Source organism: Ascidiella aspersa, chromosome 1 (genome assembly GCF_963924565.1).
Source record: "Ascidiella aspersa chromosome 1, kaAscAspe10.2, whole genome shotgun sequence".
In the NCBI taxonomy this organism is placed as follows: Eukaryota; Metazoa; Chordata; class Ascidiacea; order Phlebobranchia; family Ascidiidae; genus Ascidiella; species Ascidiella aspersa.
Genome location: NC_139447.1, coordinates 37042017 through 37057620, shown reverse-complemented (window position 1 = coordinate 37057620; position 15604 = coordinate 37042017). Strand labels below are relative to the sequence as shown.

Sequence of the window (15604 nt, the reverse complement as noted above, 5' to 3'; positions counted from 1 at the left end):
AAGTCATTTAATAAATTGCTTGACGTATGCTTTAATTGAATACATTTTAGTAAAATAGAGTTATTTCAGTCAACTACGAAATGAAATAAATGCTAAATTGCTATTTGTTTCGTTTTGTGTTTGCTTTGCAGAAGATTGTCAGAATGGAACGTGTTTACCATGTTAGAAGTTTAATATTAATTTTTATTTAAATGCTGTGAAATAACAAATACTTTCTCGTCGTTGTTGAAAATGACTTTTCAAACTTGGATTGAAGTTATTTCGCAAATGACTTAAATGGGACTAAACACACTTTGAAATAACTTGCTGAAAAATGGTAAAAACAGAAAAATGGTAAAAAAAAATTTGTATCGTACGTAAAGTTATTTTACAACACGGCCAAGTAAGTAAGTTTGTGTCAATTAATTCGTGTGACGCTAACGCTAAAGTAAAGTGAAGTAATTTCTACACAAAGACTAAAGTCCCAAGTCAAGTCACTTGAAAACAGTGGCAGCACCTATATTTAGGGCGTAAATTTCCAGCTCTCAACAGTAAAGGAAAAAGCTATTTAAGTTTTACGGTAAATGAACAAGTATAGAGCACTTTATTTATATTTTCCTGCAGGCATGAGGCGCTAAATTGAGCGTAAATAGGGAAATGCGGGAAGGCCTCTATAGAGATTAATTGACAGTCCCTTAAAACTACAAAACAATTTCCGGCGTTTTGGCTTTGAATATGAATAAAACCCTTTTTTGCAAAAGCAACACAACGGCGAGGAGGCGGTAAATTAATTAGCGGTCAAAAATCGTCGCTTGGCCGCCTGAGCATAAAAACGACGCGAAATTAGCAAACCGCAGGCCGAGAGCACTTAGTGTGCATTTCAGCTACTGCCTGTAGCTGCTGTTTCCACCACAAATTGCCCTGTTATAGGTTCACGGCGGAACCGAAGGCTTGCTTTTAATGGTTGGCAGAATTTACAGTAGGTTGCGCTGTACAAACTGGAACATGAAACTTGAATCCGGCCAGCTGCCGCCGTTTAAACAACATAAATAAAGAATGCTGTTATGGGACTAACTACAGCCTATAAGGAGAAAAGGCAATATCAGGAAAACAGAGTGTATTGTAGAAATATATCCGTATATGTCAAATTTGTTAAACACACTGGTCATGTCAGTGTTAAGGTCATTACCTAAATCGTTGTAATTATAGTATTTTAACAATGTTTTTCTATTTTACAGCTTTTAAGAGAAAATAATAGAGACGTCAGTTAATGCCAATGTGATTTTAACAAGTCGTGACGAAAATAGCGCACATTGCCTTGTTTAACACATCCAGGTAAAATTATGTCGAAATTTAATAATGCGTAGTTGGCTTTATTGCGTGTCGTAACAAGGCGGTTTTGACAAGGAGAGTATACAAACACTTATAAAGCACTTTTGACGTTGGGATCACACGCAATAAAACGCGACACGCCTTTTTTACGGCAGATTTTCAGCTAAATTAGGTCGCAAGCGAGCGTAAAATTTCAAACCCATGTCTTTGATAACCAGGTACATGGTGCCATTAGTTGCTCCGCTACAAACATTCAGGAAACCTTAAAAACGCAATTTGGCGTTGGCCGTGCTTTAGCCCCAGTTTACAAGCTTAATTGTTTGATCCGGCGGTCTGTTTAGCAGTGCTTTTAAATCACCGTAAAAAAGCATCGTGTACATGGTTTTCCTCTATTTTTGCCGCGCCCTTTCCAACACAAACAAATAACGGTGACTCCCAGGTCGTTTGCAAGACGCCTAGGCTCCTGTTTACGCTTTACGAGACTCAAAAGCGTCGGAATACGGCTTTTAAGCGCTCTCTCGATCGACGCTCGTATAACTAATCCGCGTAAACAGAGATAGCGGGCCGAATTTCGACTGGTAGCGACCTTATTACGCGTGTGCATAGGATAATCCCGGGTAATTTTTCGTAAGCTATAGCCCCGCGAGATTTAGACAGCGCTTTAAACGATCCATTCGGTCGTATTTTTTGTGCAGAATAACGCATCTTGAAATAATTTGACGCGCGGAGCAGGACATCCTCAGTTTCCATGATAAAAACAAGTAATATATTGCCAAAGCAATACTAATTTAAATTTAATACCGCAAAATATAGGTTTTTGCAGCACATTTTTTTTTCTTTTTCTGTCAGACATCGTTAATATACAACCGGTGTTAATTTATTCGCTCACTTTCTGTCTTTATCACTTATATAATTCATAACTCCCTCCTAATGTATGCCAATGTGGATTAAATGACTGTTTTAACCCTTACAGTACATGGCTAGAACTTGATATTAATTTGATATCAGACGGACGAGTATGGAACTCGGGTATCGGCTTCAAACCGATATTATAGGACATCCCTAGTACTGTATATATAATTATATATAACTGTAAATTCCATGGCTCACTTTCGGTTTTTATCACTTAAATACACATAATACTTTAATCCCTAGTCTAGTGTATACCAATGTGGATTATACGGCTGTTTTTAACACTTACAAATACCAATACTGCCACTTATCATTGGGTATCGGCTCCGATCCGATATTATCGAACATCTTAGTATATCCATATGTGAATTCAGAAGGCCCAGCTGCTGCTTTAATAACTTTTACCATTTAAAAATTCCTCACCTTGCTCAATTCCTCTCAGTTCATCTTTAGCTGCTGCAGCGGCCGCCGCAGCTGCCACGTGTTGGGCCAGTGGGTGGGGGGGCTGGACACCCCCTAGGGCGGCCTGGGACAGGGCCAGGAGGCCCGCGGCCGACGAAGAGGTGGGCAGGTGTGGGGGAGGGAGCCCGGCAGGGTGAGGGGGCATACCCGGGATTGGTGGGGCGGTGTGGTGCAACTGGAACTGACCCTGTTGTGCCTGAATGTATAAGGTTGAATATATATGGTTAACAGGAATTCGCAAAAAAGGATATATAGAAAAAAAAGAGAAAAAATTGATCAAAACATGAAAAAGCTTTGAAACAGCGGGTATTCGCAAAAAAGATGAATATAGAAAAATAAAATAGATAAAAACATAAAAGAATAAAAAAAGAATCTGAAGTTTTGGATTGAAAAAATGCAGGATAAAATAAAGGAAAAATCTAGTTAAACGAAATAAAATATCAAATTCGACAAAAAAACTTGAAAAACTCACTAAAGACCAATTGTATTATCACGCGCGATTAACGTGTTCAAACACCAACTTCTGTATGTTTAAAAAACGACAAAAGAATGTATACATTTTAAATGTTTTCAACAAAGGTTTCTTTATCACCTTAAGCCATTCCTTTCAAAATGCCCTAAAAAATTTATATGGAAATAGAAAATGGAGTGTAATAAAACGGCAATCAATTACAGAGCAGTAAAAAGAGATAATGCACTGCCGTAAAAACGACATTTGACGCGTAAATTGGGTTAAATGCGTGTCGTTGATCGTTAAGTCGACACCGGTTCACTTTTCATAGCCATTTACGTCGAAATATTACAGCACTACATAACATAAAGCCATTTGTTTTGATCGCATGTGATTTTTTCTTAACCCATTGGCCGCGACCCAAAATTGTTTGCCCGTTTGATTTTGTTGTTGGATTGCCGACTGCAGTAGTGTCAAAAACAACATAAAACAAGCTTAAGATGGAAATAAAGACAGCAGTCTCAAATTTAGTCGCGTAATTTGGCCAACATTCAGGTTCATTTTTTTGCCAATAAGATCTAAAACAAGCCAGGGATGAAGAAAGAGACATTGTCGGATCCAATTTCGCGGCGCAAACTGCCAAACAAGGACGGCTTAAGGCGGTCTGCGTGATGACAGCGTTACAAGCAACTTCGAACTTAATCCACACTGGGCGACGTTCGCGCGGTCACAACGAGACGACCGCTATAAATAATTTAGCGGCTTCTGGAGGCCAAATCAGCTCATTATATACAGGAAGGAAACTGATGTTGAAAGAAGCTTGTAGTGGTCTATAGACTTTTGAAACACGTCCAAGTCAAGTTATTTGCAAAGAATTGAGTCCAAGTTTTAATGGATGACACATGAAGTACAAGTACAAAGCCTCAGTCATTCAAAACAACCAACAGTTAAATTTACCAAAAAAAACGAGTAATATTTCGTAAAGCATCTACAGAAACCTAAACACAAAACACCAGAACAGTTTTACTTGTCAAATTTAAGAAAAAAAATTAAAATAAAATACAATGTTGCTTACAAGTCAGCTTGCAAAATTAAGTTAAGTTAAGCCATTAGACGGAAAAACTTGGTCAAATCAACTTAAGTCATTGAAAAACATAGTGAAGTCAAGTAATTTAAAAAAAATGGTGACAATTAAGACAATTGGGGTTAGGTTATAGATTTCCAGTCAGCACTCGGTAGTTCGCACTCACCCCGATAATCTGGTTGAGTTCTGCCATCGTAACTTGCTTTGCTCTTTCAACAGCCGCGGCAACTTGCTGTTGTTGCTGAACGAAAAACAGAAATCGATGAGCATTAAGAGCGACACCGCAAGCGAACCTAGATGCCCTGGATAGATGAGCCATTGGCCCACAGGCCAAATTATACGCAATGCCCTTTGGGATGTAGCGTTAAATTAAAGAATTTAATACTTGATATACTGTATGATATAGAAATGTCCGATACTTTGATACCAATACTCGATATTTTGAGCAAGTACCGATAACTGATAGTATGGGCAAAGAACTGATTCTGATTGGATACCAAATGAGGTCATTACTATTTGGCCCACATGTCAAATAATACGCAACGCCCTTTGGGAGGTAGCGATAAATTGAAGAATTTTAAGCTTGATATAGTATTTATGGTAGAGATGTCCGGTACTTCGATATTTAGAAAAAAGTACATCCGTATGATCCGATACCAAATGACGTCATTACTACGGTCATACAGATTCAATGTTTATCGAGTTGTTAACCAAAAAAATGTTTTAGCCCTGGGTAGCTATATACATTTTGTGATAAATATGCTATAAGCAAATATCGGGCATCCGTTACGATACGATATTATCGCACATTTCTAGTGCATGATGTTCAATAGAACTAAGGTTGGTTAATTAAATTCAATCCTAATCTTCAAGATTTGACATGCGTGCCAATTCGCACGTTATTGTAATTTAGTGCTGTTCAGTTCAATACGGTTTAACTAAAATTCATTGATCTTCTTGCCTAAATTAATATTGCATCCCAAAGAAGTCATTGATTCCGAAATTTGACCCTGTCCTCTTGCTAAAGCAAAGGCCTAAAATAACTCTTCAAAAATGCCATTCGTAAAAAATGTATCAAAATATCGATAAAAGCTTTTAAGAGAGTCAATATTCCCTTTCGCTGCAACGCAAAAAGGAATTTTTTGGCATAGCGGGTCTATTTTGGGGCCGTGGTTTCCGCAAAAGAATTAAAGAGGATTTTAATTATGTTTGAAATGTTATTAAAAGAATAAGTGGTTGCCGATGCAATACCAAAATAAAGTAATCAATTTAACGATTATTTGCAATACAAACAAAGCATCGCTTTTAACGTAATATTAATAAGTTACCAAATTGAAGTTTAATAATCTCTCAGCGTGAATCAACTTAAGAATCAGAAACCTCCTAAATCTTTTAGTTTCATTTCAGGATTAATCATTTGACCATAAGGCCTTTTTTATATGGATAAAAAAACAAGGCTCGGTAGGGTTTTAATTATGTTAGAAATAATCAGAGTTGTAAACAAGTCATTTTAAATTGAATTAAGTCCCAGTCAAGTCATTTGTAAAACAACTTAAGTCCAAGTCAAGTGTTATTGAATAAATAACAAGTCAAGTCCCAGTCCAAGTCATCAGTTGCGCAAGTCAAATCCCAGTCAAGTCATAATTGAGTAAGTCAACTTCAAGTCATGTCCTTGTTAAAAAATTAAATTTTAAACTATTAAAATTTTTAAATTTGTATGATTATGAGCAATAACTGAACTAAAAAATAAGAAAAAATGCAATATATAGCAAGCAATTTGTTTAATGTGCTAAAATTTTGATAAATAGCTCAATTTTATAAAAAATACTTGAAACAAACGCTTCATTTTAACCCAAGTCATTTGTCCAAAAGACTTAAGTCAAGTCAAGTCATTTTGCCCAAAAGACTTTAAGTCAAGTCAAGTCATTTAAAAACAGTGACTTAAGTGCACTTAGTCAAGTCATTGACGTAAGTCATTACAACACTGGTAATAATATTAATAAATTGAGTGGGTCTAGGTGCGACACCAAATTAAAGAAGGCAATATCAGCAATGGTTTGCCATTCAACGCAGCGTTTTAATTGAAATAGCTATAAAAACTAATAAGTTACCGAATTAAAGGTTGAAGGTTTCACTTTCGCACAACCGTCATAAATGAGAATAAAAACGGTGAGACGAGCCAAGTAAACGCTCAAGGCGATAGAAAATATACTTTTTGGCCATTTTTAGAACATTTTTGGTTAAATCTTTAAGATCGACCAGTTAGACGGAATTTCAAATAATACCATATATCTTGATTTTCAGAATAACTAAAAGCAACAAATAATGCAATAAACCTCATAGCAACACAATTGTCGATTTTTCAGGCAATTTTTCATCTAAACCCTTAGGAACTAGCAATTAAACGGAATCCCATCAATCGAAGACGATTTAAACCGACGGGCCAGGCGGGTACGTCGGGACGCCGGCGCCATACCCATCTACCCTCCCCCCGTCTGGGGAATTGCGGCTCGCGCGCCGAACGCTAATGGCATTGTCATCGAACAATGGGCGTCGCGCGACGGGCAGCGGCGTCGATTTTGCGTCGCGTTCTGTTGATGGAAATCGATTCGTTTGTCAATATCGTCTCGACGCGAGCGCTCGCCGCAAATTGATAAATCCGGCCGAGTTTGGGGGGGAGGGGGGCACAAAAGGCCCACGGGGAGGGGGGTGGGGGAATTATTTGCCCGCCGATCGATGCCGCGTGTCACACGAATATCAGTCAAGTTCCGAGGGAAATTGGATCGATTCCCAACCAGCGACAAGCCAAAGTAATAAGCTAGGACCGAGTTTCTCAACCGTGCCGTGGTCCTTGGAGCCCTAGGGTTGATTTTTTGAACAAATCACAAAAAAATTGAGTAAATCGAACTATAAATTTGAGTTTACTTAATGAAAGCACAAACTTGAGTTTAACTGGCTAATAATTTAGATGTTACCGCGAACACATCGAATTTTAATTATCAGTAAGTGAAACTTAAATTAATTGTTTTCTTAATAACTTTAGAAAGCTCTCTTGCGGCGTTCTATGGCTTTTTTCCACAACGTGAACATGACAATGTTTAAGAAAAGTATTTTGACAACGAAATTTTCGCAAAGAGAAATTGATTTCGTTGTGGATATTTGTTAAAACCAAATGCCTATGATAAATAGCCTAGGCAATGTTTTACATTTAAAACGGGGGCTTACTGCTATTGAAACGCAAACAAGCAGCTTGGTTGTGTACAACAAGCCTTAGCTTATCGCAACGATAACGAACGTTTGCTCAATAAGTGAGAATTCTCGTAAAGACTAGACGTGTGTATGTAGCGACATGAGGAACACATAAGCTACATTGGCGGGCTTCGCTGCCCTAGAGACCGGCGGAAACAGAAACAGAATTCCGATGTCTGACAAGCTGGTCGCCCAGGGGTTCTTAAACTGGGGTCCATGGATCCCTTGGGGGTCCGTGAGCTAGTTTTAGGGGGTCCATGAGGTCGTAATTAGAATGTTAGTGTATTTCTAAAAAGTAATAATTTATTCAAAAAAATACTGTTTAATTGAAAATCGCTAACTGTATTTAGACTCCATTTCACTTTCACACTTTTTAAACTGAAATCAGCAGATTTATAACGTCTATTTGCATTGTGACGTTAATTTATGACGTCATTTTGGAAAATCTTTTACCTACCGGGGTCCACGTGAGGCAAAAAACAAATTTAGGGGTCCGCGGTAAAAAAAGTTTAAGAACCCCTGGTATACACGAATGGAGATAAATTTAATACAAGTTAAGATCGACAAATACCACTTCTTCCAACCGATGCTTTTTTAGCCAAGCCATACGGATTTTTTATACACCTGTTTGTGGTAATAATTGCTATTAGTTTAATATAAAAATCAAATAACATTCAGTTTGCATCCCTATTTAATCCTCTTATTTTGCATAATATTAACTTTGCGATTTTCGGCAGTAAACCAAAAACAATGTGTTTCAAAAAGAAAAAAGATTGAAACTTTAATAATAGCAAATGCTTTTAAGGATATCTATTTAACATCAAGATATCGGTTAAAATTTAGCGATACCGATATATCGACAGTAGTGGGTTATCGGCCGATATTATCAGTAAACCGATGTATCGACCTATCTCTAAATAAAAGCATAAGGAAAGCAAATATACAAGAAACCTACCTCCTGGTTCAGGTAGTGCATAATCTGCAGAATTATGTTGTTCAGTCGCTTTGCTATCTCCGTCTGTAAGAAGACAAGTGGTTAGATTATACTGTAGAGAGAGGTATAGGCATGTCATGTTTACCGAAGGCGAGTGTAAACCAGAACTGCCTACAAGGAAAACATTTCAAGGCGGAATCAGCCCCTTAACTCTATTGCTTTCTCTTTTATAATGCTTTCTGTGTATTCGAGTCTGCCTATACACGGCACGTATGCCTGTAAGGGACTAAATAATCTTGTCCCAGGGATATGCTGCACATACACGACATATCTGACTATTTTAAAACATACTATAGCAATTTGAGAACATTTAAGTAAATTGTGCCAAGGAAAAACCCTTGTAGACCCCTTACTTTATCCGCGTGTGTTGGTTTAAGTATGGGCATATTAACCACATGGGGCAATATAAATAAATCTTTTGTAAATTGGATAACGCGGGCTTACATTAATAATATATAATAATATGGATAATATTTACGGTGGCCTCTTTTTAGAGGTAATTAAATAATATAACTTTAAATAGCATATATACTAGCCTAATATTATAGTGTTAGGAGGCCAATGTGTGTATATATTTCAAACTAGAGACACATGTAAGGCTTTAAATGTCATGCTTACGTATTTGGCGAACACAATACTCTATATATACAATATCAAATTAAATTTTATATACTTGTCAAAAAAGTGTTATGAAGTCGATGTGTGATTACTGTTTCTGTTTCACACTATATAGGCATGTGCATTCAAGGCTAAAAATTATACCATGATCCACTCTGTTTTATGATTTTACCTGTTTGTGCATTTCGATGTTGAGACCGTACGACATCTCATAGTACTAAAAAAACAGAAAAATACAATGGTTACCCCTAAATCCGATTTTCGATTAACAGTTTTGTTGGTTGTTATTCAACTATAAATCGGTCCTTTGTCCTTAAGTTGACCCGTTAAATTTGATTGAGTGTATTTTTGTACATTGAAGCTTTATTTACTAGGACATACGCATCGAATAGGGGTCACCAAACTACGGCCCGCCGTTTTTTCAAAAAAACAGTTAATAATACTTTATTATCGGAAATTCTTGTCGGTTGCCGAATTATACTTAATTTGTATTACTTTTGAACCTAAACAATCATTTTACAAAGCCCAGTTTTATAGATTTTGATTTTCTATAATTTGTTTTATACCCGGTCCGCGACCGCTAATCCCTAAAGTTTTCCGGCCCGTAATGAAAACAGTTTGGTGATCCCTTATCTATTTAGTAACTTGCAATATCTCATGCCTAATAAAGCCTGTATTTGTTAAGACCACTCATTTTTTTAACACGGGTTCTCTTCATTCGAAATTAGCCACACCACAATCTCCAATCGCAAAGCCCACAATTTACGTCAGGCCAAAAACGCACGTGAAACCACTTGAAAGGGACACAAGGCCAGTGTATATTGCTACACAAACACAGCAACCACACCCGGCTAAATAAATTAGTCATAAAGGCAAGGTTGTGCGCACGACAGACAACGTTGCTATTTACCATCACATAATGCCGTTGCATCTCGGTCTTTTCCGAAGCCAGTTTTTCGCGTTCCATTTTCAAGCTGAAAACAACAAAAGAAGAGCAACATGATAGAATTGCGAAATAACTTGAAGCAACATAGAAATAACAAGAACTAAAAGGCGGTAAAGACCATTTATGCTACGATATTTTAACGTAAGATTATATAAGTTAAATGGTTTCAACTTGCAACCCTTACTTATTTAGGAATTTTGGCATATTATTAACATATTTGCTGTCTTAAGTATTTACTGCTTCACGCTTGTTTGCAGAACTTATTAAGTTTGTTATAAGGGCAATATATATATATATATTCCCGTTTACCATCTTAACAAAAGGTATCTACTAAACAAAACATAATGGCCAATTCAACTTGAAACGCTAAACGATTTCACAAATATGTGGCATAATAATCGTTTTCCATGTAGCGTGATAGGTTAGCGAGTAGCTTTAGTAAAACAACTTTAGCAAAATTTACCAGTTTTTCCCATGTTTAAATTAAGCACTTCTGTGAAAAGCGACTTGCTTGTACAAAAAACATTCACACGTTACATGGGTTTATCCGCATGTCCCAAGTGCTATTTGCGCATGTCTGCGGCTTGCTGTAAAGTGGAAATGTAAACCTACCTAGGCGCCCTTTACCAGTGTAGCGGAACAACGATTAGGCTTATTAGCGGGAGGCCTGCCACTAAAAGGGTCAAAGGACAAACAGGTGGTCAAAACCCGTGGTTTGCCTGCGGAAACATTGCCGTTAGGGCGTTCTTGGTACAACACCAGACTGTACGCTTGAACAGCCATCGCCACTGCCAATTTTGCTATACGTGGTATACAATAGGACTATAAGTGGATTTCAAGCACCTGGCGTTGTTTTAAACTCCTCAAATATACAGTCAATTTTCTTCAGTAGCGTTCTTTTTTGGGAAGCATGTTATCTAATACGTACAGCGTGTCAGTGCAATTCCGGTCCTTAAATTGATTTTTGGGTCAGCGTTTTAAACTCTAAAATATGGAGTTGATTATTATAACCGAGTTATTTCCAATATATTTTGCATGTAGAAGCATGTTTCATTCGTATGTCTCATTTGACATTATTGGCAGAGTCAGTAATTCTAGATAATTCTACAAATACCGCTTGCAACAATAAAGGACAACAAATCTAGGAGAAGAAGCCGATTTTAGGACGCCTCTAGGCTAAAACGTTGATTTTTCAGTTATACAACCAGCAGCACGAGACTATGTCTGTCGAGGTTGATGATTCATTGACATAACGTCGATATATCCACGCCGAGACATTTTGCAGCCAATAGCAGGATTTGTTGAAGCGTTTTACATCAAAACGGTTACCACAAAAACAATTTACGTCAGTACATTCCAGTAAAAAAGAGGAAATTGGTTAAAGTGTATCTCGTTTGTTTCAGAATAGTGTGTGTACTGTACATAAGCGTCATATACCAGTTTTCCATAGACACTTCCTGTTTATTCGTGTAATGCCTGAAGTCAACTACTTTCATTAAGTGCATAGAGGTCGTCGTTTTTCAGGACTGATTAGTGATTATAAAGTTTTTTGGATAAAATAAATTGAATTGACGCAAGGGTATTATTGTAGTTCACAATTTCTACTAAAAATATTTATTCAGTCTCAGGACTGTTGCCAATTAGATATGAATCGAGGTTAAAAACGCAGCTCAGACTGTTTAAAAATCGTGTTGTATGCTTACACCAGTGGGCGCGAAATTAGTTAGACGGCAGCAGGAGCAGCAACAACAGACGCTTAAACAACCTCACGAAATCCTCGTGCGAAATTAGGCGCCGGCTTTTGGGAATAACGCCGCCGCTCGTAATTTGCTCGTCTCGGTGGCTTGGCCAAGCTGCTAGGGCGGCGGATTTAAGAGCGCGGCGCCGGTAGGGGCCAATTTCGGGCGCGAATTCGGCCGCGGCCAGCGGACCCGAACAAATTGCTGCTTCGGTAACCGGCAGTTAGGGAGCGGGCTGAGAAATGAGCCCTACACGAGAAATTGCGGCCTAATCTACCAAGGAGGTATGTCTTTAAACGCACGCCATTGCTATATTTGATGACGTTATGTCATGTTTTCCATTGGTATGCCTTGATTTGAAATAAAAGCGAGTTACGCCGCCTGTACATTATGCCGGTTTTTATTTTAAAAGGTTACTTTATCTTATTTTTTTTTTATTTTACAAACATGTAGTCGGTTTTACATTTAAAAATATCGTCCCTATTGTGTATAGCAACCAAAAACACATTTTTCACACGAGGAATCCTATTTTTGCCTGCGGAACATCCAATTAGTGTTTTGTTATATATTGCTAGGAAGGAAGCACTTAAAAACACCGTTTATCATTATTTATATTCCATCGCATAAGTATTTCGATTTGATTGTTTCCACTACCTTTCAAAAGTCAAAAACGCATTCGTTTTTAGAATGGGACAATATTTTTAAAGATAGAGTTAGAGTTGTGCCGGCATTACCTAACTTTAACTCAACAAAGTGCGCACATGTTTAAAGGCATTACAAAATGTGCGCACATTTTTGCGAACACTGTGTTCAAAAAACGCCACGTCCCTGTTGTTAAAAGGCACGCCTCCATAGCACATGTGTGGTTGTGCTGTTATTTTTACCTGTGGTGTTGCGCCTGCATGAAGCTGAATTCTTCTTTGATTCGGTCGCAAGTTTCGGCCACAATGTTGTTGAACGGTTGCCCTGGACCCGGCGGGGCCTGGTGACAATAAAACGAAAAATGGTTCAAGCACAAACAGCAACAGTATTTGCTTTACGTGTAGTGGGAATGCTAAAGCCCATATAAAAGTAGGTACCATTTTTAAATTTTCGTTGGTTTCAAATCAAGAGATATTTGAAACGTGCTACCTACTTCTACATGGGCTTTGATATGAATATGAAGTGTTTGTTGTTTTTGTATTAATCCAAATAGTTCACAAAACTGCACTGTTAACTGGTTAAGCATCCAAAAGTTTGCGCATATAGTGTTAAAATTCTGTTTGTTTTTTTCTTAAAATAATTGGTTAGTAAATAACAGGGTGGTAAATCATGTAATTGAAATAAAACATAATAACCATAAAAATTCGAGGTATTTTGCAATTCCATAAACCCAAAAACCATACGTGCCTAAAACCCGTTGAATTTAGTACAATCAAAAGAGAACAAGGCCATTGTTTTACTATTGTAAAAAATCCTGCAGTTATGACAGTGGCATTTAGCATAGCGCTAAAACTATAAATTTGGAAGAATAACATGAAAATCACATTATATATATTCTAATTACTTACCGGTGGTCGATTTGGAAACATTGCTGCTTCTCGTTCAGTCAGCCTGCTATCTTAATCCTTTTTTCAAGCTTGCATCGAAAATCCAAAACTGCTGCTGATACTTGATCCAAAACACACACGTGATAAGTCCAAGGTCACCACTGAAGGTCAGTGGAAGTTTCAAGTTTGTAAATCGTATTTTTCTAACTTTTTCTTACCTTAAAAAATACAGCAACGTTGCAAATGCGCAGGGCGAACACATAAAAAGGGTTTACAAACTGTTGCATAAAAGAAAAGCAGCGAAAATTGTAGAAAAATCCAGCACTTTAGCACTAACAAAACAACGACTGTAACAAGCCGTTTTTACCGGCTGAAACGTACCGAAACCCCGCCAATTTAACTAGTTTACACCAAGCGTCTCGAACATTCTGCGCGACAGCCGAGATTCTAAATTCTAAACCAACTTTTGTAAACTATCTACAGCAAAATACAAAAAACACATATAGCCTCTAAAAAGGACTAGTGACTAAAATGATATAGCCTCGAACGTCCTACGCGACTTTGAAGTGACTTTTAAACTCGAAACTGTGCTTATTTCTAAAATAAAACCACATCCTAGTACTGCAATCTAAACCTATGACATTTAGGATTAAATTGAGCCACAAATAACATATAAATTAATGACTGAACTACAGTATTTCCTGAAAATTGAGCCTCACGAATATTCTGCTTTACTGTGAAGTACAGTATCCTAAAAAGGAACACAATCTCTTGTTACAAACTGAACATTCACCACCACATACATAAGTGTTGAATGGAACCACCAGTCACCTCTAAAAATGACTGAAACAGCAGCAGTAGTCTATCTAAAATCAAGAGTCGAACGTTCTTCTCCACGACTATTAAGTGACTCTGAAAACAGCAAGTCTAACCTCCAACACACAGCGCCAAACTAAACCGCAAATGCCCTCTAAAAACGACTGAAACAGCAGCAACAGCAGTCCATCAAACCGCTGGCAACTGCACAATCAGCAGCCCCGTGGCAGCGCACCACACGCTCACTAAAGCCACCGCCTCTCTGCCCAAATAGAACTGTTTTTTGCCAAGGCCTCGCGTCAAACCAACGACCACCAATCGGCCTCCAAATCGCCCGGGCGTCCGCAATCTACAGCGCGCTGAGGCCTCCACAAAAAAGCCGAGACTTCAGCCGCGTGGTAAACCGCTCCGCTCTTTCTCCCACTCCTCCCACTCTTTCTCCGCGCTTCTCTTCCGTCTCCTTTTGCAACCCAACGTTGGGTCGGCGGCCATGCGGTCGCCAGCCGTCGCCTGTCGATCAGACGCAACGTGGAGTCGCAAGTGACTGGTTTGCGGGAATTCGGGCGAGCCAAGGCAATTCAGCAACGCATGTGTTTTTGCTCGCCGAGCCTGATAATCGGCTAATCAGCGAATTGGCTGGGAACTTTTTCGCGTAAACGAAATTCCGTGCGATTTTTAGCACTTTTTTAGCCCAATTTGGTCGATTTCTGAGCGAACCGTTTTTTTTGTTTGGTGTTTTGCTAAAATCCAGTAAGAATTTAAGCGGATTTAAAAGGCAAAAAACAATCAAACGCAAAAATAGAACATCGGGCTTGGATATTATATATTATGTACATACTTCTGTGCAATATATTTACTTTGTAAAAATGTACGTTAAAACATGGCAACTTCATTTTTATTAAATCAATTTTGTAGAAATGTAAAAAGTTGTGGATCGCGACGGTTTGCCGTTTTTCTGTCACAGATTTTTCTTCAAAGTTAGGTTTTTTAACTACAACACTACAATTCAACTGCTTAAGTTGCGTTCTGTGAATTTATTTTCTGTACAAACAGTAAAGCAATTTTGGCACTATTCAAAATTTAGCTGAAAAATACATTATTTGCTTAACGTTTTTCTTTTCAAAATTTTATTTGAGTTAAATACTTATGGGCTTTAATGCTCACCCCACGTCCAACTACAACAGGGTTTCTTAAACTTTTTTTACCACGGACCACTAAAATTTTTTTGGAGCTCACGCGGACCACGCTAGGCCAAAAAATTAAAAAAATGACGTCATAAATAAATTTACATCACAATACAAATAGACTTAAATCTGCTAATTTCGGTCCAAAAATGTGAAAGTGAAATGGAGTCTTATTACAGTCAGTGTAAAACCGTTCTATTTTTAATTAAATTGTTCGCCTTGATGAATTGATTTACTTCTAAAATATACACTAATATTTCAATTCACGTAACCCCAAGGGGTCCATGGACCCCAATTTAAGAACCCCTG

At 37.8% G+C, this 15604-nt stretch overlaps 1 protein-coding gene across 1 annotated transcript in view; it reads right to left on the bottom strand.

Annotated features, from left to right (window-relative positions):
- LOC146170345 (transducin-like enhancer protein 4) overlaps positions 1 to 13516 on the bottom strand; it is a 53693-nt gene extending 40177 nt beyond the window's left edge. Inside the window, 7 exon segments of the mRNA XM_083389215.1 lie at positions 2647 to 2881; positions 4387 to 4461; positions 8425 to 8487; positions 9254 to 9298; positions 9992 to 10055; positions 12651 to 12748; positions 13317 to 13516. Of these exon segments, the coding sequence (XP_083245341.1) occupies positions 2647 to 2881; positions 4387 to 4461; positions 8425 to 8487; positions 9254 to 9298; positions 9992 to 10055; positions 12651 to 12748; positions 13317 to 13337 (601 nt within the window). The 5' untranslated portion in view covers positions 13338 to 13516.
- Between the last annotated feature and the right edge of the window lie 2088 nt (positions 13517 to 15604).